This window comes from Sebastes umbrosus, chromosome 13 (genome assembly GCF_015220745.1).
Source record: "Sebastes umbrosus isolate fSebUmb1 chromosome 13, fSebUmb1.pri, whole genome shotgun sequence".
Taxonomy (NCBI): domain Eukaryota; kingdom Metazoa; phylum Chordata; class Actinopteri; order Perciformes; family Sebastidae; genus Sebastes; species Sebastes umbrosus.
In genome coordinates, this window is record NC_051281.1 from 22,781,312 (window position 1) to 22,806,659 (window position 25,348).

Consider the following 25,348-nt stretch of genomic DNA (forward strand, 5'->3'; position numbering starts at 1 on the left):
CGTATGTTAAAACATGTTTTTGTCCATAGTTAGTAATGCACCATACCAGTAGGGGTTATTATAGTGGGTGAAAATTGTCTCAATAATTTTAATGATTTTATAAAAATCTTCAGTGAAGACTTGAAAAAAGTTGCAACTCAATTCAAGAATTTACCTTCCGTTTCTTTCATTAGAGTGCAGACAAATACTCAAATGCAGTCAGAGACACTTGGCTCGAGGACTGACCGTTTGACCATACACAGTTAGATTTAGCAGAAAAAAACTCTGCTCTTTGGTGGAGCTCTCAATAGTCCATGCAGCAACAAAGATTCTGCTGGTAGTGGCTAGAAGGTAACCAGCAAACTGGGGAAACTCTCGCAAGATTGTTAAGGTTAGGCATTTTTTCAAATCTCAGATCAGATTTTGCAATTTGCGGGCTCCCTTCTAGACACCACCGATTCTGCTGGGGGAAGTAATCCTCCCTTAAAGGGACAGTGTGTAGGATTTGGCCACATTTACTGGTGTGGTTGCAGATTTCATCCAACTGAGTACCCCTCCATTCACTCCTTCCTTACCATGACTGCGGTAACGTGAGCCACCGAGGGCAAAACCGTGGTAACGCAGTTGGCCTCGCTCAGAGGCGATCCTCACCAAGATAACACTACTTTCGGAGCAACGAAAATCAGACGGCAGCTGGTGGTACCACGGTTTTGCACTCTGTGGCTCCCATTACTGCAGTTTCACAAGCATATCGGAGAACTACGGTGGCCTTCAGGTAACGTAAAACGCAAAAGAGACAGTTTTTAGTTTGTCTATTCTGGGATACTCTAGAAACATGGTGGAGCAACATGGCGGACTCCATGAAGAAGACCCGTTCCCTATGTAGATATGAAAGGCTCATTCTAAGCTAACGATACACTAATGAAAACGTAGTTATGAATATTATTTTCTATTTTTGAGCATAGATCCCTTGAAATGTTACATACTGTTCCTTTTACAAACACATACATGAACACTGAGCTTAGCACATAAGGAAGAGATGGGGATGGTGGAGTGCATGCATGTATCAGCACAGTCATAAGAAGTATGAAGGATATCAATCAGTTAATAGTGTCATAGCAAGGAACTATTACTACTACTATTAAAGGTCTACTGCAAAAATGTCTAAACAAGTACAACATCAGTACCCTGCCTCAGCTTACACGATGCTTCATTCATTGTTCATGCACAAGAGCAAACAAAGGTATATGTTGCATATTACTCGTCTGACTCCACTGCTATTCCAAAAACCTTCTTGGTCCAAACAACATTAGTACAGATTGGATGGTATAGTGCCTTGACTGTCACTGAACGGCAGACAGTCTTTTGAGACCCATCGAAATAGAATTTTTGCATTCAGCTTTGCTTGAAATTAAATTTGTTCTGTCGGATCAGAGTCAAATGGATGTTACTATTTCTGCAGTGTCGTTTGAGGCCCCCCTCTATTCTCCATTTTGGAAAAATACAGGTGTTACTAATAACATTAACGACGACTCTTTTCCATCCAAGTGTCCCAGTAAGTTATGACTAAGCTATGTGTGACAGTGAGCCAGCATGCGCAATACCAGGACCCTGATCCTGGAGCAGCTAAATGGGATTGAGCCATCATTATTATGTCATCATTCGCACACATGTGCTTTTCTTACTGTGACATGTCAAAATGTGTTCAGATAAAAAAGGCCTATTTCATCATAAGGAAAGATAGAAACAAAACTGCAGCACCATATAGAGAGATCATCTGGAAAAGGAATGGGAAAAAAGTGAAACAAAACATTAAAACAGTCTGCTTCTAATTACATCTCAAACTGGTGACTTAACTTTTTATTTTGGCAGTTTTCCCCGCTCCAGCTCCTGCCCAGGCCTGTGTCTGAGAGTCAAGACTAATCAAAGGCACTTGTACGGAGAGAACTGTTGGCCTCTGAAGGGACTCAGCCAGTTCAGTCCAGCCTGCTGCTCTTTCTCTCCTTCTCTCTTTTTTCTTTTCCCCTCTCACTCTCTCTTCCTGTCCTGTCTGTTTAAGGAGAGAAAGATTTGGGAAATTCCTTTAAGCTACTTTACTTCAGGTTTCTCTGGGATTTAAACATGCACTCTGAGGTTTTGGTACAGTCCATGTTGGCGCCGTTGTTTCTGATTCTGCTCTCAGCCGTGGAGGACACTTTGTTACAATCGGTGAGGTGAGTTTCCACACAGCTTTGTTTTTTCTTGTTTATTTTTGGGGTAGTCTAGAGAGCAAGATGGAAGAGGGAGGTGCAGAGTCTTGCTGACAAAGACAACATTTGGAGATGTGGGAAAGTTTAGGAGTCTCTATACATGTAGTTTGCACTTGCAGCTTTTCCGTGGAGTTTCTTTATGTGGCTTTTTCTTGCCAATAATTCTGCATGCCAAGTCATGGGAGGAAAAGTCTGCTTCTCTGTTCCCATTATTCATAGCACTTTTATAGCACTTTTTGAAAAACCTTAATTAATTTATTTTCATTTGGACACTTCTGCTGACGTGACAATGCTCTGACAGCTTTCATGGTCGTGGGTTTGGTGCAAAGAGCTTTAGTGACATTTTGGCTGGCTGGAGTGAGAGTTAGGTTTCAAAATCTTCTACTGCGCAATAATTTGTAGTCACAAACAAAATTTAAGTAAGGAGAAAATGCAAAAACCTCATATGTGTTAACACATTCATGCTAAAAACTTGACTGCAAGAAGGAAACTTTTGTACAATACTATATCATCTTTTTTTTGCTTTTTAATGAAATCAGGAATGTTTCACTTAAAGCAGCAGTGGGTAGAAATGGGGCAAATATTATTAAAAAAAGTTATTTTTATAAAGCGGTCACTATATCCTGACAGTACTGAAAATCATCAAAAAATCATATGCCTCTGTGTCCGTCGGTGTCCTCCTGTGCTCCTAATGGCATCTGCAAGATTTCACAGACCGGAGGAAAACAACAAATCAGAGCCAAGCTGGAGCCTTGCCGTCTCTGAGCAGCTGTCAATTACTCACAAACTCCGATCAAACGGTCAAACTATAGCGCTGATCAAATATGAATCGATATTCTGTTACTGTAATGACTATTTCTCGCTTCAAATGTTTTCAGAAAGATCTTGTACTGTACTGTTAAATGAGAAAGTTTGTGACCCGGCAGCCATGCTCGGATCAGTTGAGGTGCAGAAGTCTAGTTTTCTCTCAGAACACTTGAATTACAATATGCTGAAAGGTTATTATGGATTTTTTTGCCCAATGATGTCAAAAACATTCTTTTAAAAAAATATCACATTTAACTGGAATCAAGTTTGAAACTGGGAAGGATGACATGAAGTCGATCACTGGAATTGGCTAAAATATGAAAAAAACAAAAAACATTTCTGTTTACCTTGGCCCTTTACAGTAGAGCATGAGTCTGCAAATCTGCTGGCTTAATGTTGCCATTTGATTCAAACTTAAATCGAATGCAGAGGGGGTGTTTTCTCCAAGCAGGTGCACCATGCCTGTGTAGTAATTATATTGTGTATGTTTATAGTGTAGCCTACAGTGCATAGCATTTATTAGACAACAGTGGCAAACCCACATATGCTTTACCACAGGAAGCAACATCTCCTGAGAATCAGGTGATTATAGTGTTTTCCTCTGTTTAAATTATGCATTTCCAAACAATTCTTACCTTGCTTGTTTACCAGGTATGTCATCATAACAACTTGACAGTGGCAAAACAAGCAGGTGTGAAACAATCAATAATGAAGTTTATGTTTTGTAACATCAGTTCTAAGAACACAGGTGCAGCCACTGAGTGACACTATGACAATGTGCGTACAATGCTCAATCCAATCAACATCCAAAATGTCAACAATTAAGGCTGCCGAGGCAAGATTAAAGGGTAATTTTGGTATTTTTCAACCTGGACCCTATTTATATATCCTATGTTTTTGTGTCTAACTGACTAATAAGGACAACAATTTCTGAAATTGGTCCATTATTGAGTGAGATCGCTGCTCACGGCAGCTGCTCACAGGCTGCAATATTGTGCCACTGGGGCAAGCTGGCACCGTCATTTACGTCCACTAGAAGTGCTTGTTTCTGCCATGACAGACTCTGATTGTTATTATGAGTGTCTGACATTATGGACAGAGTCTTGCTAAAGGAGAAGTCTCGTTCTGCAATCTGGCGAGTTGACGTGTTGCCAGAAGACAAAAGGTGGAAATGTGGAATACATCCATGGTGAAAACGCGAGTGCCAGCCGGGCAGAGTTTATTGTGTTGGAGTACAGAAAGCGTAACTAAAAGATTTTCAGTTTCATAGCTGAATATTTAGATGATTTCAACAACGTGGTTGAGGTCTTTGAATTCAATAGCCGCCTGTATTTATTTGAGTCAGAGTATATCGATATTCAGATTTTCGCAACGGGTCCTTTCCATAATGTTGTCAGACACTTATAATAACAATGTGAGCCTGTCAGTGACAAAAACAAACACTTTTAGTGGACATACCGTTACATTGATGCTGCTCACTTGCCCCTGCATCTCGTTTCGCAGCTTCCGGTTACAGCGTTAACCCTCAATACTGGACAAGTTTCAGAAATTGTTGTCCCCATTAGTCAGTTAGACACATAAACATGGGAAAATAGGGTCCATGTTAAGAAATACCAATCACACTATCATCACACTATCTTCACCCTTATGGGCCCTATTAGTTTATGGGACAAAACAAGGCCCCAGGAACAGCACCAGGCTTAGTAGCAATTTTGGCATAGAATAGTCAAAATTACAAGTCACATGATGCACATGAAGCCCAAAGACATATATATATATATATATATATATATATACATATATAAACAATAGTGAGTTGTGCTAAGAACAATATGGGTCGTGTCCCTGTTTATTGGACTCTTCATGTCATGTCTAATATCCCCAGTTCAAAGCAGTATTAGTTGTGTTTTCTCAATTTGCAGTTTTGGGCATATAATATGCTGTTTAGTCAGATTCAGTGGTGTGAATATTGTTTACTATTTCTTCCTATGATGTTTTTCATTTCCTTTCATGCAGTCATAGAAGCATTAGCTTTAGTCTTTGTGTTGTGCTCAAATTAATTATTTTATAGAATTTGTGAGGCAGCATCAGCAGTTTTTAACAGAAGTGGTGAGGCGGCATAACTAAACTTGTTTGGTCCTCACTGACAGCTCGATGTGTCACAGTATTAATTGTAGGTTGCTGCTCACTGAACATATACACACATTGTACCTGCAATTATATCAGTTTATTCCATCCTGCTGGCAGAATAGGATTGTTGCTACAGTATGGATCTAGGCTAACATGGCATTAATATCAAGAAACCTCTGGTATGTTCATTCTCAGAGAGGCTGTGGGTTCCTTTTTTTTCTTCTTTCCCAAACGACAGTGGGGGTAAATGCATTCAGCTGCACTGTCCTGGACGTAAAAGAACACCTGTTGTTCTTAGGTACAGCAGCAGCATGCAACTGTTTGAGGAAAATCTCCTCGGTGGGCTCAAATGGCTCCTTTGACAAAGCCATGAGCCCTACAGGAAGGAATCACTGGGTGGCTGACAGGCGCACAGTTGGCCTCCGTTGCCTCACCCTCTGAGGGAAGCATTTTGAGTTCAGATGGTGAAAGAAAAATGTCTTGTTGAAACACAAGTGCCAGATAAAATAAGTTGACATAGCAGATCTGGTTTATGATGTTGTGGTGCAGCCATTACGGGCTAATCCCGAATTGACTGTTATCAGGCCATTAAATAGCTGTTATCAGTCGCCGTAAGCACCTAAAACTATCTACTATGTAATGCTCTCAACACTGGAATTATCTGCATTTGGGTCCAACCCTGTTTTCCCTGAAAAACCTTGACAGGAAGTCATCTCAATGTCATGTAGCCATGTTATCATGGGAAAAGACTGTTATCAAGTCATTAAATGGGGCATTATCAGTGATTATAAGCCTCATAGATGTGGGTCAGTAGGGCCCTTCTACACCCATCAGTAGGTTTTGTCATTTATTGACATGGGCGATCACCGAAAGAAGGAATAAAAGAATACAACAGCGATGATGGGAGCAAAAGCGGAAGTGAGGCGCTGTAGTATATACCTGTAGATAGCGTGAGACTAGCAGGCATAGCAGGCCCCTACTGACCCACATCTATGTTGCTTATAACAAACGATAACACACATTTAATGGCTTGATAACAGTTGAATCAGGTACAAAACACTAGGGCTCATTCTGAATAGCAGATACATTCAAAATTCAGTGTGCTGCTTTACAGAGTAAAGGGCCATCTGTGGGCCAAGCCTGTGTGAAATGGAAGTTGTATAACCTCCCCATGACACATGGAACACACATTCTTTATTTCATTTGAATGGGAGTGTCAGGAACACTTGATCTGTGGATTGTTTGAAGTGTGTCTACTGTTTCCAGACTGGACAGTTTGGGAGGGCAGGATTAGAAAAAGAATGTCAGACGGCGTCCAAATGAAACAAATCTCACCCAGAGATCCCGTGGAGTAAAAACGAGGCTCAGCAACAGCTGCTGGAGAAAGGTGAAGCTGGTTCTGTCCTATTTGATTTGTTTGATTTATTAGCTTAATCTTTCACATTTTTTTTTGTGTTTCCAAGGCGTTTGTTTTTTTCGTGATGTAGACCCAAACAGGCTGGCTGTGTGCTTTAAGAGGTTACATTCTTCCCACTATTCTTCATCTCAGATGTGTTTTTCCTTTATGATATTGCAGTGAAATGCTCACATATTAAAGGGAAGTTGAAAATCGAATTTTTGTTATGCTCAAATTTGTATGTGCACGGTATAGGCGACAGAAGATTAAACAGTGAAGCAATGAAACTGTGTTCACTTTGCAGCTAAACACCATTTGTCAAAAGTTCCCATCAAGAGGTCACATGATCCAACAAGCACTCCCCCCTCAGGTGACCTCAGCCGTGTTGTGTGTGTGTCCTAGTTTAAACCACACATAAACCACATTATAAAGAAATCTACAAAGAAAAGAAAAGTTTATACATGTAATAATATACAATGCATTATAACCACACGCACATAATGCAATGTAATCTTCTTATAGCACTGTAGAATCATAGGTATAAGCACTCATAAATATACACAATGCTTTATAACAATAATCACAACACATTATAAATAATTTTATAATGAATTATAAGGTCAAGTTTCATAATATTTATTATTGCTGGTGAGTCACTGGTATTTTTTTGGAAGAATAGTGGTGTGATATAATTTCCATAGTTGTATGATGTTTTTATAATGCATTATAATCACTGTTATTATGCATTATAATGTGGTTATAAGTTACTATAAGTGGCCAATGTTTTGCTTTAAGTAAAGTGAAAAAATACACAATGTCATCAAATTAATTTTCACTTTACTTAAAGCAAACAATGACTGCTTGGAGTAACTAATAATCACATTAGAATAGTGATTATAATGCATTTTAAAACTTGATATATTACAACTATGGGCATTATAGTACACCCTACAACCACAAGAAAATGTCAGTGAGTGACCAGCAATATTAAATGTTTATAATGTGTTATGAATTTCGTAATAAACCATTATGGATATTTATGAGTGTGAATAATTATAATTATACAGTGCGATAAGCAGATTATAATGCATTAGAAATATGTTTATAATGCATTATAGACATGGGCATCATAGAGTGTTACTGGAAACGGCATTGCATTTTGAACCTTGGACTGGTGCCTCATCTATGGGTCTCTCAAACACACTCTATTAAACTATATATAGGAGAAAACTAATGTGTATATCCATACATATATAAATACTATACATACCAAATATCATGAATGGATCCTTTTTGATGTATAAAGGTAGACATTGCTGCCACATCAGAGCAGCAAAAGTATTGTATCTTCGCTCAGATGTGGTATTCTGTATGTAAAACAGATACAGGTGGCGACACACTTGACCCTTGACCTCAGAAGTTTCCAAAGCCACATAACAAACTGACCTTCTTTTTTTCCCCCAGCCAGGTGGGTGGCGTGTGTAGGCTGTCCGCAGAGTCGTCCCTGCGCCGCTGCCGGACACCTGACAGCAAGATCTGCAGCGGGAGGGGCAAGTGTGACTGCGGCATCTGCACCTGCGAGGCCACGGATCCGGGGAAGTTCTACGGTTCGCGCTGCGAGTGCCACGACTGGGTCTGTGCTACGCTTAATGGGAAAACTTGCAATGGTATTTACACATAAGACAACTTGACGGTTTGGTGTTATAGCGAGGAGTCAAATATATCACAGCGCTGTTTTATTGGCATATTTTCTGATAAAAATTTGACTGTCCGAGTTTCATGTGAAGTAGTCTACAGGCACATGGCTCCACATATTTTACTACTTGGGCATGGTTGTTAGTGACGGCTCAGTTATTGATGCAGCAGAGCTCCTCACTGTGGGCTTGCAACAGAGAAGCTTGGCAAATGGACTTTCCAGCTGATGTTTCGCGTGTGTTTCAGCCAGGTGCAAAGGAAGCATACAAAGCTTAAGGGTGTAATTCAAAAATCTATTTGATTTATTTAGGCTTTTAATATCCCTTTCCTTTTATCATATCAAATAAAGAAACATGGATTTCACAGACTTGGAGTGGATTTAGAGCATTTCGGTTTTATTGCCAAATCAGAGGGGTGTAGTATTGTTTCTTTGAGGCATCACCATGGCAGCACTTCAAAGGGTTTCATTGGTAATAGACAGTGGGTTGGTTCAAGTGTGTTATACCAAGGAATTAGCTTTTGTTGGGAGGCACAGCTTTGAACTTAGCCTGTTGCCTGAAATGTTACAAGCTCTCAGAAAGAACACTTGAGAGTGCATCAATTCACTTGAGATACTCTCCACGTTTGCACACGTGCTTTCCAAGATGAGCACAGATTTCGCAGACATGCATATTACAACAAAAGGCTACTTGTAGCTCATTGAGCAAGCTGGACATCATCAGATGAGCTAATATATTACCAAAAGAGAAAAGTAAAACTAATACAACAGCCCTGCAATAAATCTCACCTTCATGAAGGTTACAGTTTTTTTTAAAACTAGTTTAGGCTGAGCTAACTAGCCTGGCCTAAACTAGGCTAGGTGATTCTTAGCAGCAGTGGTTTATGGTGCTCTTTTTGTTGAAGCTGCTATAATCAATATTTTTATATTAACAATAAATCAACGACTAGATGTGATGTGAGAGGGATAGCTCGTGGTGACAAACTTGCAGAGATTGATCAACTGGCCCTCCAGTTCCCCTCTGCCCTACGGAGCTTTATCCATCCATCCATCCACCCATTCATCCATCTTCAACCGCATATCCGGGGTCGGGTCGCAAGGGCAACAGCTCCAGCAGGGAGCTTCATATCGTCTATATTTAGCATCTGTTCATAGCTTGTTGCACTTTTAAAGGTTTTTCAGTGCTTGTGCACATGCATTTGGGTATCTGGAGTGCCTACCGACACAGAAACTGTGAAATAAGACAAACCAGTGATTTCTTTGTGGGCTGCCTAGATCAGAAACAATGTGATTCAACAAGCCATTGAGATTTGGCTCCCCTTCCTATGTCACATGCAGGCTCATTAGAATATACCGCCCCCGGCTTGAGAATTGCCTTTGCAAAGGTGCACCATATTGTGTTATGTTGTCACCATATAACTAACAACAGTTGCTATTTTCATTTGTACCAGTCAAATGACCACAGAAAACTCCCACTGTATTTCTAGGGAACTACCTTTGCAAAGGTGCACCGTATTTTTCTCGCAAACCAATCAGAGCAGACTGGGCTTTTTCAGGAGGGGGTATTAAAGAGACAGGCGCTAAAACGGAGCGTTTCAGACAGAGGGTGAATACAGGTATATTCAGACAGACCATATGAGAAAAATAATGTGTTTTTTGAACATTTAAGCATGTAAACATGTTCTAATAGAAACCCAAAATACAAGTATTAACCTGAAAATAAGCATGATATGTCCCCTTTAATGTAGGTAGGTTAAAAAGGGGTCCGTTTGGGGGAAGTTTGTGGCTATGTTAAATATAGTATCACATTATACTGAGTTTTTTTCTAACATTTAGTCTACTCTTATTGGTATAAATGTGGCAAACAAACCAGAAGAAACACCTCTCAGTATAACACAATACAACTGAACAGCACCACAAATTACACCCTCTACAATGACCACACCTATAAATCAATTCCTAACACATTAATAAACTGGCAACTGAGGTAGAGCATAGACTTATGTAAAAGAGGACTGCTTGCAACCTGTTACCAAAATTTCCCAGACATTTATCAGATGAGATATCCTTCCTGGAAGTTGTGAGAGAGGCTGGTCCTTCTGGAAGAGAAATGAACCCTCATCTTTTTGTCCAGTGTCCTCGGTAGTCACTGGGCTATGAGTGTCAGGGTTTAATGGAGATATGTGTGCACCTAGAACAGGTATAATAGAGATGTGTGTGTGTATGTGTGTGTGTGTGTGTGTGTGTGTGCACGTGAGGGGTAGAGTGATTTATTTGGGTAGACAAGTTGGCTGCTGTGAGGAGCTCATTATGGTTCAGCAGTCTGGAGCGAGAAGGCCCTTGCTTCAGCCTGATAATGGGGTTTCACTCACTGGTACACAGACTGCAAATGGAACCTAGATGCATCAGAAGAGGGATGGGTTTTAACACCCAGACACACACACACACACACACATAGAGGATCAGGCTCATTCCCATAGTGTAACAATCATGTGCACACACAAATGTGCACAACCAGCCACATACTCACAGAACCATATTCCCATGTGCATGAAGGCCCAGCAATTATATTCAAAGCATATTGAGAAGAATACGCACATCCCTACCAACCCCCCCACCCCCCCTCAGTTGCTCAATGGCCCATGCAGCGTGCACGCTCTGCTGTCTGAGATCGGCAGCCAATTTCTCTCCCTGCGGCTCCCTTATCTCTGCCTCTCACAACTGCCCACTGATAAGATCCAATAGATTTTTCTCCACATAGGGATAAACTGTGCATTTTTCCTTTCCAAAAACATTAGCTTTCCTGGCATTGAGATGTTCTTTTAACTTGGATGGCATTCATCCGGCAAACCCGGGCTAATTCAGATCCTCTCAATCAGAGCAACAAGTCAAGCTGGGGATGATGCATTTTTAAATTTAGGTCTGGTAGCAATATTTTTAAAAATCTATGTGGCTATTATTAGTACTATTACTGTCACCACAGGGCAAGAATGCCCTCAGTCTGAAACAACATTCTGTTCCTTTTATGGGGAGTTTTTATGGTCTTTTCTTTTGTTGTGTGGCTTTCCTTCTGGTGCAGTCAATAGACATCAAGTGAACTGGAAGCGCTACATTCATAAACTATATGCATGCATACAGATGAATATAGTAAACTGCCCCGGGGGGGTTCTTGCACAATGTATGCTGGAATGGAGGCATTATAGAAGCAGTTCATATACTGAAATGTCCATGTTCTCTTTAGGAATGATTAGAGGAAAATAAACAGGTATCCTTGTCATTGTATTCTTAGCATATTATGTTACTTTTACATATGTATTACATTCTTTCTCACAGATACAGGCGTGCTCCTTTGTTTAAGATTTTTTTCTTTCTTTTTGTCACCTTGTGTGATGCCATACATTTTTTTTTAATATGCTATGGCCAGTACCATGGTAAACGTTTTGGTCAAAGGCCAGAAAAAATGGCAGTAATGTTGCACATTATTTGTACCATGGAATGTTCCATTATAAAGCTGAAAATACATAGATACCAAAGACTTGATTGTGCTCCTTGTAGTTTCTGAGATACAGCCATTTCATTATCATCATATATCTACAGTAGTATTTGGGCACCACTGTTTTTTCCTAAAACATAACAGAGTCTATTACAAAAACTGTAGTCCCGTGTGCCCAAAGACTAAATATAGTATGATAAGAAAAACTCACTTTTCAGTCAAACAGTTTGACAATTTTGAAAATATATTCACATTTGTGCTTAGCAAGCCCGGAGAACACCAAAGGAAATAAAAAAATTCAGTTGTGGGCACATATGGGCTAAGAAGTAACACCGGAGCATTAGTGTTAGAGAAGTTGGCAATGATTTTTTAGGATTCACATGTTTTTCCTTCCTCTGATGCATCCTACATTGTAGCAGAGCAATGGGACAATGACCTAGACTAACATCTGTTCAGCAACTGTGCAAAACATTCCTGTCATTTAACTCTGCTGTTTGTTTTGTGCTTAAATCTTCCTGCTCTGTCTCTCCAGTCCCATTTAAAAAAAAAATATAAGCTACAGTAGAGAAACATAACCTCTGGTAATTTAACCCTGTTTTTGAGTGTTTGAAGGAATGTTAAAACTACGCGTTTGAGGTTATTTTTGATATTTGTGTCATTTCTGTAATAACTCTCCTGTTTTCATAGATGAGGGTCAACGTGGCAATGTTTCCATTCTCACTTTCACAGCCTTCCCTCTTTTTTTTCCTTTTTCTCCCTCATTGATGAGCCACGTGAAATCTCCCCCACTCACTCTTGCTCCGTCTCTCTCTCTGTGTGTGTCTGTGAATCGAGCAGAGTGTTTTCCTCTGGTGTGTGTTCAGACAGGCTGTGCTTCTCTGCAATTTATGGTCTTTCTCCATTGTCAGAGACACAGCGGGTGGCCCAGGGCACTGCAGGCTAGCATTGTCCCAATGAAGAAACACTGTATAATCAACTTGTTAGTAATTACTGTTACAATACTGAGTAGCATTAGACCATTATATCAAGACTGAACCCCTTAGTGAGTGCAACCAAGTCGTCAGATAAAATGTTGGCATTGTACATTCCTGCAAACCCCAGGATACGAATATGTTTCATAAATATGTTTCAGTTTTGTATCACGCTTGCTGAAATGTACAATTCTTCGTGGTTAATGTTGTAATGTTTGTTTAGGCAACAAGGGTACTTGATTAAGGTTAGAAAAAAAACGTCATGGTTTTGTGTTGAATTAATAACGCAACAACGTAACGCACAACGTAACGCACAACGTAACGCACAACGTAACGCAACAACGTAACGCAACAACGTAGCGCAACAACGTAATGTAACAATGGTAACAACGTAATAATTGTAAATAAACAACAACGACCTTAGCGGACTTTCTCACATAACGTTGTTGCGCTTAAGTCAACATTTACTTTTGGTTTCACATGGGACACAAACAGATGTTTTCCTATTTTCCTGTTTTCTTGCGTGAACGTCCTGTGTTTGTTTGACCGATCCATCACCTCTCCCACCTGCCCTTAAAGGACTTTCTCACTTATTAGGCCTACTCGTTATCATACCGCATAACTTACAATAACGTACGTTCAATATACTACGTCACTTGCTATGACCTAAGCCCCCAGGAAGAGCACCGGGCTTTGAAGCGAATTTCACATAGTGGCCAAACCGTGGAATTATAACTTCTGTGTCCTTCACGTGATGCCATCGGGCCCAAAAATACTTTTTCCCATAGACTTGCATTGGCAAAGAGACGTCAGTAAATAAGCAGATACTCTTTTTGAGGTAAATCAACTTCCCAGTACGAACACTTGAATAGCCCTAATTTAAATCAATAAGTCCTAAAAGTTGTAAAAGTTAATGCCCTTCTTCCGTTCATGGGAATGAGCCCGAGCCCGAGGCTGGACCAAGGGCTGGGAGCATGGATGTAAAATAAGAACCGGATATTAGACCCCAAGATTGCACCTATTCATTCCAATGAGAAGTGCTCGCCTTGTGCATATGCCAAAAAGGTTTTCTAACTTCCGGGTTTACTTCTGCGGTATGCGGCCCGCTGAATATTTGCAGTAGTCTTTCTCCCGCTGGCTCAACCCGCTAATTTCCGCTCATTGTGATGACATCACCGATTTTAAAATCTCTTTTCTCGGCTCAAGGAAGGTTTTACAAACATAAATGGATCAAAAATTCAGAATATAAAGAGTCATACAAATTGGAAGCAAGTTATCCAAGGTATTTAGTTCTTATCATTCATCCATAGCATGTAACTAACAATAAGTTGCTCGATATACTACGTCACTTGCTCTGACTGAACGCAAAAACGTCGACCTGCAGCATATCCGTGGTTTTGCAGAAATATTTTTTCCTGCCGACTGGGCTGTAGTGAGCAATCATTTCTGAGTTCAATCTTCATTGAAACATAATGACTCATTTATTTGAATTGTTCTTTATCAAAGAGAGTTGATAGAACACCACTTACTGTAAAACATACAATGCTTGATCAAACTCTCTGCATCTAACAGCTATCATCCCCCAGACACTGATGTAGATTGAGGCACAAAGCCAAGTACGTCTGCCATCCACAACAATCTGTAACTTTATGATTCTGGCAGACTTTAAATATGTATATCCTTCTCTCCCTATCTCAAAGGAGCAGTCGAAATGGATGGATGGTTGTTTTGAGGTTCTGTAAGAACATATGTTAGCCTCTTCCTCTCTCCCTCTCTCTCTCTCTCTCTCTCAGACTATGGCTTTTCAGAGCATCTGCTCTTTTCCTGGCTCAGCCCCCAGCCTCTGTGCCCCCTGCCAGAGCCAAAGAAGATCCCACCCAAGGGGGTTTTATGTCAGCAGCACATAAGAAGTCAGTTTGTCCAGTGCTGTTCCAAATCAAACTCCAGATGCACTTTCCATCAGTGTTACACAAGCTTAAGATGTTGCTTCCCAATATGGACACATCACAGACAGATTAGATAAACTAATCACGGGAGAACAACTCACTAATAGCAGTCTGTCCAACATGACTAAAAGGTTTAATACTCATTTCTGTTTCCTAAAGAGAGACAGAGAAAATAGGGACTCGCAGTGGAATGCAGTCTCTCAGCCATTACAGTCCATTAAATTGTTCAGTTTTTTTTTTTTTTTTTGTGTTAGTGCATATTTTGACGTGCTTTCACTTAGATATTCTGAGCTTTCCTGGGCAGTGTGTTCATGGTGAGTCACCTAATGATTCCAGCGTGGGCTGCAAGGAGACAAAGCCACTCAAGTCTATTCAAGTCTACTAAGGCAATTTTGATTGGGACCCATTACAGCTTCCAAAGACTTCTTGCTGTAGGAGCAAGTGTTTCTACATTGCTGTTATCATGCCAGGGAAAGGTTGGAAAAAATATGTACCTTTGTATCACAAGGGTATGATGAATTCACCAAATTTGACAAATGAACGCCTGGGTGGTGAAGAACAGTAAAAACCGGAAGAATGAAAAGCTGGAGTTCCTTGTTGTGGGGGCAGCGCGCACACACAGAATGAGTTATTACCTGAGACAGGTGTCTCCTAGATCTTTCCTACAGAACACTAGCTGAAGTGCTGCCGTTTCACGCTCCGCCACCCACAGGGAGAGAGAAGCATGGGGGGGGGGGATAATTACTCACTGAAATGAGTATCGTGTTATGAAGAACATGATCTAAACAAAGTAAGTGCGGGAAATGACATTTGGAGACGAAAAATCAATTGCGAGTATTAAATGAGCACAGAGACAGTCTCGGGGAGTTTTTAGATTTGCAACACATAATGTATGTCTTGCATTATTGCGTTGCTTATAATTGAAACAGCACTGAATAGCCTCAAGATTGCCTCAAATGTAAGTGAGAGAAGTGTTTTCTGCTCACGTAGAGGAAATTTGTTTTTGGTACATATACTTAACCAGTAATCACTCGAAGATTGCTGAATTATTATGTTCCATACAAACCTGTTTCCTTGTTTATTTCCCTCTCAATATTATACTTTGTTTATCATTAAGCAGGGACAAGGTACATTCTAAACCTGAAATTAGCTTGCTCAATGAGTCACCATCCTCTCCTCATCAGCAGTTAATCACGGTGGCGCTACATCACCTATTACAGCCACGGATGCTGGCACAGATGCACCCTCTCTTTCCGACCCCCATGGGATGCATCTGGGCACTGGTCGCAGCCTGATTGGCTGGACGTGCGTGTCGGTCGGTGGTGTGTAGCAAGGACCCTGACACCCCCAAGCTATAGAGAATTACTGCTCAGGAAGCACTAGGAAAGATAAACTGTCGACAGACAGGCACCTTCCCACACACACAAACTTTCGCCTCGTAGACAAAGAGGGTCCATTTTATATGTCAGAGTGATTGTCAAGCGGAGATTAATGAGGGCTAGTGGGTGGCAGTGACTGCTGAATTAAGTTGGAGAGACTGTAATCTAATTCTGTTTTACAGCTAAGCAATTCCCATCTGCAAAACTAAATGATAAATCCATTTTTCTGTTTCGTTTTGTCTATACTACCATTTTCATTGATTCCTATGTATTGCACTGTGTCACCACCTCTGTTTTGTGTTTATGTAGCCTATTGCACCAATAATAATAATACAAAAGAAATGTCCACACTTAATGTACAATGGCTGTGGTCTGAAATAGATATTTTAATGTCAGTACAGCTTTGGTTTTGCTGTGTTTTAAGATGCTTTAAGGGGACATATCATGCTCATTTTCAGGTTCATACTTGTATTTTGGTTTTCTACTAGAACATGTTGACACGATTTAATGTTCAAAAAACATATTTTTTTCTCATAGTGTCTATCTAAATATACATGTAAACTGTCTAAAATGCTCCATTTTAGCGTCTGTCTCTTTAAGACTCCCTCCAGACAAAGCCCAGTCGGTTCTGCTCTGCACTGCTTGGTTGCGAGAAAAACATGGTGCACCTTTGCAAAGGTAGATCCATAGAAATAGAATAGGAGTAGAACGGACATTGACATGCTTTCCGTGGTTGTTTGACTGGTACAAATGAAAATGGTGACTGTTGTTAGTTATATGGTGATAACAGAACACACATCAGTGGGGCCGTACAGTGTGGTTGCAGCTTGCTAATTCCACCATGCTTTAATGCTACACTGGTTACAGAAAATTAGCCGAACAAAGTTGTCACTCATCTGGCGATAGCAATGTGCTTTCCTACGCTGTGACCAGAGTGTGTGGGTGAAGCATTAAGTTGTTAAATTGCACTCTCTAGGCTTAATAACATTACAACTCCCCTGATTGTTTAGTTGTTACTGCAAAACCTCACCACAGTGAGTCTGCGACTTGCTATAAGTCGGTTTAATTTATACAAGAGTTACAACAGTCGCAATGTCAACCAAAACTGCAAAGTTATATCTAGTGAAGCCCGTCTTGCAAAACAGTGTTGGCCGCGGTCGGAGGACGCGGGGGAGAACGTAGCTTTGGTCTCCAGGGCCGGAGTCTCCGCTGTACTCTGCTCCTCCGCCTGCTTGCCTTCAGTCACACACCGCACTCCTTCTCGCTATTTCACTCCACACGTGTATGTGCACACACTACACACTGCAGAAGAGTTAGTAGCACTGAGAATATCTAGTGAATGTACAGTGGACGTTTGTGCAGAAATAAATGCTGCAGCTCCTCCAGACCAACAGAGGTTTCCCATGTCTTGTGAAGTGACGGGGCTCCGCAGCGAGAAACGTTATCGTCTCTGACCAAAACTCCGGTGTCTCCCCTGTTCCCTTCTGACCGCGGTCGGGAGGCTGAAGCAGGAAAAGCCAACACTAGGAACAGCATTGATTCATGGAGAGACCTCCATGTAGAGCGAGCACAAGCGCGAACCCGTCACTGACTTTCGTTGACTTAACGGCCACAAGTGTCGTTGTTAACAAGCATTTCTGATTCTTACAAACAGTCCCTTTTAATGTTGTAAGTAAAACAAAAATACTTGCTATGGATTAGGAAACATAATCACAACAGTTAGGTTTAGGAAAAAACAACATGGTTGGGCTTAAACTACTACGTTTCTACAGTGGAAATGTCAATGAACCTTTTGAACACGGAAAGTGAAAGTGAGAACTTAACGCAGGGGACACAAACAGTGGTCTCCTAGATGAAAGCCCTGTGTTTATTGGACCCATCCACCACACTTCCCGGCCATCTTGTGTGTATCTCTTTCGCTCTTCAAACTACATCACCGCACTCCTGGTGCACCTTTCCTGAGCGTTTACTATTAACGCTGATGGATTTACATTGTAGTTAAAGAAAAGCCCGGTGCGTCTCATATATATCATACGGGACATCGACAGCCGTGACAAAACGTCAGTATTCAACGCCCTGGGAATGAGAACGGGCTGGATACTCAGATGGGTCGCAGTATATTCTAATGAGCCTGCATTTGACACAGGGTGGGGAGCTAAATCTGAATGGCTTGTTGAATCACATGTTTGCTGATCCAGGCACCCCACAAAAAACTGCCTGTTTGTGGGTTCGTTGGCATTCCAGATACCCAAATGTATGTGCACAAGCACTGGAGTTTATTTCCCTCAAAATTGTATTGCCTCTGTGTTGCAGCTTTCTTTGAATGCACTTTCCATATTCTTCTTTTCCTTGAACCTGTTCCCAAGTGTCCCCCGAGACATATCGATAATGAGAAGAGACAGGGGACTTGCCTGTTGTTAATGACTGATGGATAGCCCTTGAAAAGGACACCGCATTTACACGATGAACGAGTCAGGAGAATGATTGAGTGTGACATGCAAGGCCCCTTGCTGCTAAACGCATTGGGTGCAACATTTATAATAACTTGTCAACAGCCTTCATTTGCATCATGTGATTCCTCCTGTTTTTCATATTGCTCACTACGGCCATTAGAATGATGAGAAATAGTGACGCCAAACTTGCCTGTGCAGGTCCTCTGAACACCGAGGCAACACTCTCATTGAGTGATTGAAGAGGAAGCTAGTTTATCATCATGAAATTTTGGAACAAAAAGGGTTGTATTGCAACTAAGACTGCCTGCTTACTAGATGTACATTTATGCATCTCAAGGGAAATGTAGAACAGAGTCATTTGCGAGTACAATTGGTCTGTTACAATAATTACAAGTCAAGGGGAGTCAAATGAATCCTATAACTCCAGTTCCTGCACTGTCCTGGTAGTGCAATGTGCCATCATACCCATTTAAGATAACACTTGTGTGTGTGTGTCTTGTTTGTAGAGCGATTTGGCAAGAGGGCATGCTTTTCAGCATTGATAAACAGCATGTGGCGTGTTTTTGTGTTTCCCTTTAGACCGTGGCTACTGTGACTGTGGGACGTGTGAGTGTGACGAAGGCTGGTTCGGAGATGCCTGCCAGTTCCAGGAGGAGTGCAACCTACCCGGCAAGAAGAGCAAAGAGCTTTGCAAAAACCCACAGGGGGTGGTGTGCTCCAACAGAGGTACTGCGACCACACACACGATAAGCATACACACACACATGTACACAACACAATGAGTCTTTGTTATACACAGTTGCAAGAAAAGTGCACTCAAGTGTGAACAAAAATCTGCATCAAACAAACAACCGGCGTTGCTTATTCACAGACACAATACCCACACAGAATAGACAGACAACAATCACATAGTGTCTTTTGTATTGTGCTTTTGGTACCACTTTCCAATATTGCAGTCTTTATAAAAAGATTTATAAATTGTACAATTTAAACTAATGTCTCTTATAAATGCATTATAGACTAGTAATATGCCATTATTAAAGATAAGCTCTGGGTTGCCAGGTTGTGAAATCTACTGACATATACAACTGTAAATCTGATTTCTTATTACAAAGTCAAAAAAATCCTGATTTGTAATTAATACAATTATTATTAATTACAATAAAGAAGGGCTGTCAAAGTTAACGCGATAATAACCCGAGTTAACGCAAATTTGTTTAAATGCCACTAATTTCCTTAACCTATTAACAAAACTTGCGATTTTTAGGTTGTAGCGGGCTCAGTTTTGAAGCTAGAGTGAAGATACTGGCATCATGTGAAACTAGAAAACCTAAGGAATCGATTGGAACCAACCATATCATAATATACTATGGTTACATATGAGTAAAAATTGGCATGGCTATTTTCAAAGTGGTCCCTTGACCTCTTCTGACCTCAAGATATGTGAATGAAAATAGGTTCTATGGGTACCCACGAATCTCCTCTTTACAGACATGCCCATGGTACATTTTGAACAAATAAAAAGTGTGATTAATTTGCGGTTAATCACGATTAACTATGGATGATCATGTGATTAATCACGATTCAATATTTTAATCGATTGACAGCCCTACAATAAAGCTATGAGCTACCACTTATAACCCACTTTAAAGTTATTGTTATTTCTTTCAGTTAAAGTGTGGGTTGGTAATCTTGAGAAAGCAAGAGTACGCAAGATTTTAAAAATGGCAAAACTGATAGCCCGTCGCTTCAGGCCTCCCTCCAAAGCCACCATAATGAACGTAAACAGTGAACATAACTATTGTCAATGATTTCATTTGGCCCAAATGAAATGATTGGGCGGGCTTATTACAGTCCTGTGACAGTCAGAGATCATTGATTTTGTTTTTGTCAGAGCATATTGATTGCTTATTGATTGCTGTCAGGATGCAAAGAGAATTTCAACTAATATAACACACATTTTTGAAGAACACTACCAACCCTACCTTTAATAATACTGTATTGATATGTTTGTGAAGGTTCTCAGTCATTCAGGTCAGGGTATCCGAGTAAGGGTTAAATCAGCAGCAACTGGACTTGGTTTAGATTCTTGAAGATGTTTCACTTCTCATCCAAGAAGCTTCTTCAGTTCTGGCTAAATGGCAGGGGAACCCAGGAATTTAACCTCTGTGGTGTCGTTCGCAGGATAATAGAAACCACTCAAAACATACACACATCCCGCCATCCAAAACCAACCACATACTCACAAACTTGACCTTTTTTTTTTTTTTTTTTTTTTACAACAAATGAGCTTAAACTGTGTCTAAAGATGGTATCTTTAATAGGGACGTGCCACTGTGGTAGCTGCATGTGTGAGGATAAGGACAACAGAGGTCTGGTGACGGGACCTTTCTGTGAGTGTGACGACAGCGAGTGTCTGGACGAGGACACAGGAGAGGTGTGTGGAGGTATGGCCTGCAGTCCCTGTCTCACCCCCTCACTCCCCCCACTAACCTAAAGTAGAAAAAAAAGAACACCTTAGTTTAATATATGGTTATTCAAGGACTGTCCATATTTGTCACTCTGTTTGACATTAATTTAAAGTTTGAACTGTTGTCTCTAGCTGACTACATTGTTATACTTATCCCTGTTCTCTAAAGGTAGGTCCAGTGCCTGCTTGTCAATGTTAATTAGCCATTCATAATTTCCTTTTGAAAAACAAATCATGGACTTTGCTTATCAGGCGTTTGTCGGAAATACAAGTACCTTCATTTGTCTAGCAAGTCTCAAATAGTGGCAATTAAAAGCAGTAAAAACAAATGTTGAATGTGTTATTTTTTTTTTTGGTAAAACATATATGATATGATATTTTGAAGAAAATGAAAAAAAATATTGCATTTTTCTGACTTGGGTTGGCAAAAATACAACATTGTCAGAATTTGTAGTTTACAGTCCCCTTAAAATACTAAAAAGTGAACATTTCAATGAGTAATTGGTAATCTGTTTAACTGACTGTCAATCTATCCAAACACGGACAACGGTGAACTCATCAGTTGTTGCATGTGCATTCTGATCTGCTTCCAGGCCATGGCCAGTGTTACTGTGGAAACTGTTACTGCGCTGCTGGTTGGCATGGAGACAAATGTGAATTCCAGTGTGACATCAGCCCATGGGAAAGCAAGCGGAGATGCACATCTCCAGATGGCAAAATCTGCAGCAACAGAGGTCTGTATATACCCGCTTCCTAGTCCTAGTAGTTAAATTATTTTATAATTATTGATTAAATTATTATAGCAATTTTTTAAATGTGATACTGTCATCGAAAAATTTAAATATATACAAAATATAACAAATAGGGCTGTCAAAGTTACGCAATAATAATGCGTTAACACAAATTAATTTTAACATCACTCATTTCTTTAATGCATTAAGACGATCGATCTCTCTGAGGTTCTAGCGGGCTTAGTCTTAAAGCTAGAGTGAAGATGTGAAACTAAGGAATCCATTGGTATCATGTCATACTAGCTTGCTGCGAAAGAGGTTAAATAACACTATAAACTGTTTGCTGCTAAATTTTGTTGAGGAAAAACTGTCATGGCCATTTTCAAAGGGGTGCCTTGACCTCTGACCTCAAGATATGTGAATGAAAATGGGTTCTATGGGTACCCACGAGTATCCCCTTTACAAACATGCCCATTTTATGATAATCACATGCAGTTTGGGGCAAGTCATAGTCAAGTCAGCACACTGACACACTGACAGCTGTTGTTGCCTGTTGGACTTGCCATGTTATGATTTGAGCATATCTTTTATGCTAACTGCAGTACCCGTGAGGCTTTCTGGACAATATTTCTAATTGTTTTGTGTTAATTGATTTCCAATAATAAATAAATATATATATATATATATTAATTTGCATAAAGCAAGCCTATTTGCCCGGCCATGTTTATAAGAATATTAAATACTTAACAAATCTCCCTTTAAGGTACATTTCAAACAGATGAAAAATGTGCAATTAATTTACAATTAATCGCGATTAAATATATTCTAATGGCTCAACAGCCCTAAAAACAAGTAAGGAAAACATTTTTTTTCCAATAGCCATTATGCGGATGCGGATATTTATTATCATTGATTAACAAAGCTACAAAATACTGGAATGTTACATATGGGAAGGAAGTTCTCTTGTTAATTGTCACTACAGCTTACAAAGAATCCACAGCATAGTAATGATAATTGAATTGTATTGCCTGGAAACAGGAAACAAACATTGAATAAGGAATCAAGTTCATTTCCTGTCTGTTATCTAGGGGTCGTTAAGAGGAGGAGATGACTCTATCCCAGCAGTGGTGAAACACTAATGTTTGATCTGTCACAGTTTCCAGCATGTATGACAAGAGAAACCCAGTTCAGTGTGTCTCCTGCTATCTGACAGATAAAAAAGAGTCATTTTTGACACCCACCTTTTGAACTGAGAATGAAGAAAGAGATGGAGATGAAGGGGGGAAACCACAGGAGAAATACAGAGAAGAGAACGCAGAGAATAGACCGATTTAAGAAATCCTCATGTAAATTCCACTCAAAGTCATCAGAGCTTGGCGGACAGGCAGTCAGAGAAAGAGCTTCACTAACCTAGCTCAAGTGATCCTGCGGGATTTCAGTAAAGCTCTCTAAAATTAATTACAGTGGACTGGCTGAGGGCTGGCTAAGTGGAAGGGCTAAATGGTATGCTACATGGACAGAGCCCCATGATTTATGGTTAAGTGCACAGCTGACTTATCATGAACAACCATCGACTGTGTTCATGGTGTAGTAGCCCATTGTGCTCCTCTTTAGTAAAGAAAAGGGCAGTCAAAGGCCGGACAATCCCAAGAGCTACCAGTGAAAAGAGCAAAAGAAATATGACATCAATTAAAAAGAGTCCATCTCAGTTCAAATCAACCTAAAGACTGTTTTTTTATGCTTGATCAATTAGCTTGACAGCGTTTTACAATTCTTTCAAGTACCTGTTATCAATCAAATTATTTATTGACTTCTTTATTGATTCCTTTTTGATACACCGTTGGACTGAAGAAAAATAGGTTTTATAGCTTTGATTTATTTTTCTTACTCTCTCTGTTTCAATAAAAGCTGCACCCGATTCGACTGTTATCAGGCCATTAAATAGGCGTTATCAGTCGCTATAAGCACCATAGATGTGGGTCAATAGGGGCCTACTATGCCTACTATATTGTAAAAGTGAAAGTGAAACCTAAAAGCAACATGTTCTAATGTGTTAAAAAAACTGCATGACATGATATATTTTGAACACAAACAAAAATGCTTCTTTAGGTTTAGGCAACAAAAAAAACCATTGTGTTTTGGTTTAAAATAACTAAAAGCACAAAAACAACTACACATTATTAGTTTTACATGGAACGTGAACTCAGGTCTCCTGGGTGAAAACCCTGTGTTTTGTGATCCATCCATTGTCCCTGTCCTCTACCCTTTATGGAGTTTTACGCTGTCTATACTACAGCGCCTGACTTCCTCTTCTGCTCCTGTCATAAATACTACGGTAGCTAGAAGTCGCTGTTGTTCTTTTTTACCTTCTTTTAGCGATCTACCATGTAAATCAATGATAAAACCTACTAATGGGTGTAGTAAGCCCCTACTGACCCACATCTATGGTGCTTCTAACGACTGATAACGCCTATTTGATAGCCTGACAAGAGTCTAATCGGCTGATGAAAAGAACAAACATTACGGCATGTATAGGAAATCTCAAAGATTTGACTGACAATAAAGGCACGGTCACACATTAAAGAAACTAACATTCTCCTACCGTTCACTTCCATTCTATGCGATCGAAGCGGCGAAAAAACATCAGCTTCTGGTTGGGAAGCAAATTCACATCTTTGGATTCGCATGGAGTTCACCATAATCACTTCAGCAAAGTTGAACTGAGGATCCGAAGAAGCTAAGTTGATTCGGAAGCAAATTTATTTTAGCCCCTTTGCTCGCATAGAACGGAAGTGAATGGTAGGCGAATGTTATTTTTGTGCATGTGTGACCATGCCTTAACATGATACATATTATTAAAAATTGATGAAAGAAAAGAAGATGTATAATGTTTGGGAAAGATTAGAAGAAGTTACTCCTATTCAAGGCAAAAAAAAACCCATTATGATAAGGCTGCCTGCGTGGCTGTAATGTTAACTTTATAATTAATTATACTTGGGTTAACTGACGCCCTTGTGAAAATGCAACACACCTGTAACTGTTAACTGTCCAAGGCACCACTTTCCGACATGCGCTGCCAACAAATGTTGAAGCACATTGTCAGCAGTGTGACCTTTCCTCAAAATATCATCTGTATTTTTACCCCCAACAGTTTGGTAAAATATGACAACATATTCCAACATCTTTTCATTCTGCCCCGAGGGCAACAGTTCTCAGAAGTCAGACAATTTGGTACTGATTATGATGGGAACAATTCTCAATTCCAATCCCTATATGGCATGTAACCGTTTTGTTCTGAATTAATCCTCATTGTGAAGATAATTCCCGGTGATTATAGGAGATGGATCAAGAAAGATGGTTACATAAGAGGGTTGATTGGATTTCATCACCCTGTATAGATGTAGAGATGTGAAGTGTTTTGTATGAGAGTGTGAAATATCTGCTGCTCTGCTCACACTCTGAAATGAATGAGTGAATGATTTGACTGACAGTCCCCAATAGATTACGGTGTTTCATTCCAACAAACTGACAACCCCCTCCATCTGTTGGGTTCACCTAGCCTCCTCAGTCGAGCTAATAATACACTAACTGGCGTGCTGTCAAAATGATAACAGCCACATAATGCTGGAGGCTAAATACGTGCATCTATAT

General features: G+C 40.1%; 1 protein-coding gene across 2 annotated transcripts in view; it reads left to right on the plus strand.

The window, feature by feature from the left end:
* The first annotated feature begins 1,909 nt into the window (after window positions 1-1,909).
* The window catches only part of itgbl1 (integrin, beta-like 1), a 61,480-nt gene continuing 38,041 nt past the window's right edge, over window positions 1,910-25,348 (plus strand). Inside the window, exons 1-5 of one of the 2 annotated variants that reach the window (XR_005209520.1) lie at window positions 1,910-2,192; window positions 8,026-8,228; window positions 19,076-19,222; window positions 20,821-20,943; window positions 21,560-21,700. Coding sequence is in view for 1 of the 2 variants with exons in the window: in XM_037789489.1 (XP_037645417.1) it covers window positions 2,101-2,192; window positions 8,026-8,228; window positions 19,076-19,222; window positions 20,821-20,943; window positions 21,560-21,700 (706 nt within the window). In the remaining variant the exon portion in view is untranslated. The remainder of the gene's footprint in view (window positions 2,193-8,025; window positions 8,229-19,075; window positions 19,223-20,820; window positions 20,944-21,559; window positions 21,701-25,348) is intronic. The other variant, XM_037789489.1, reaches the window with a different exon arrangement.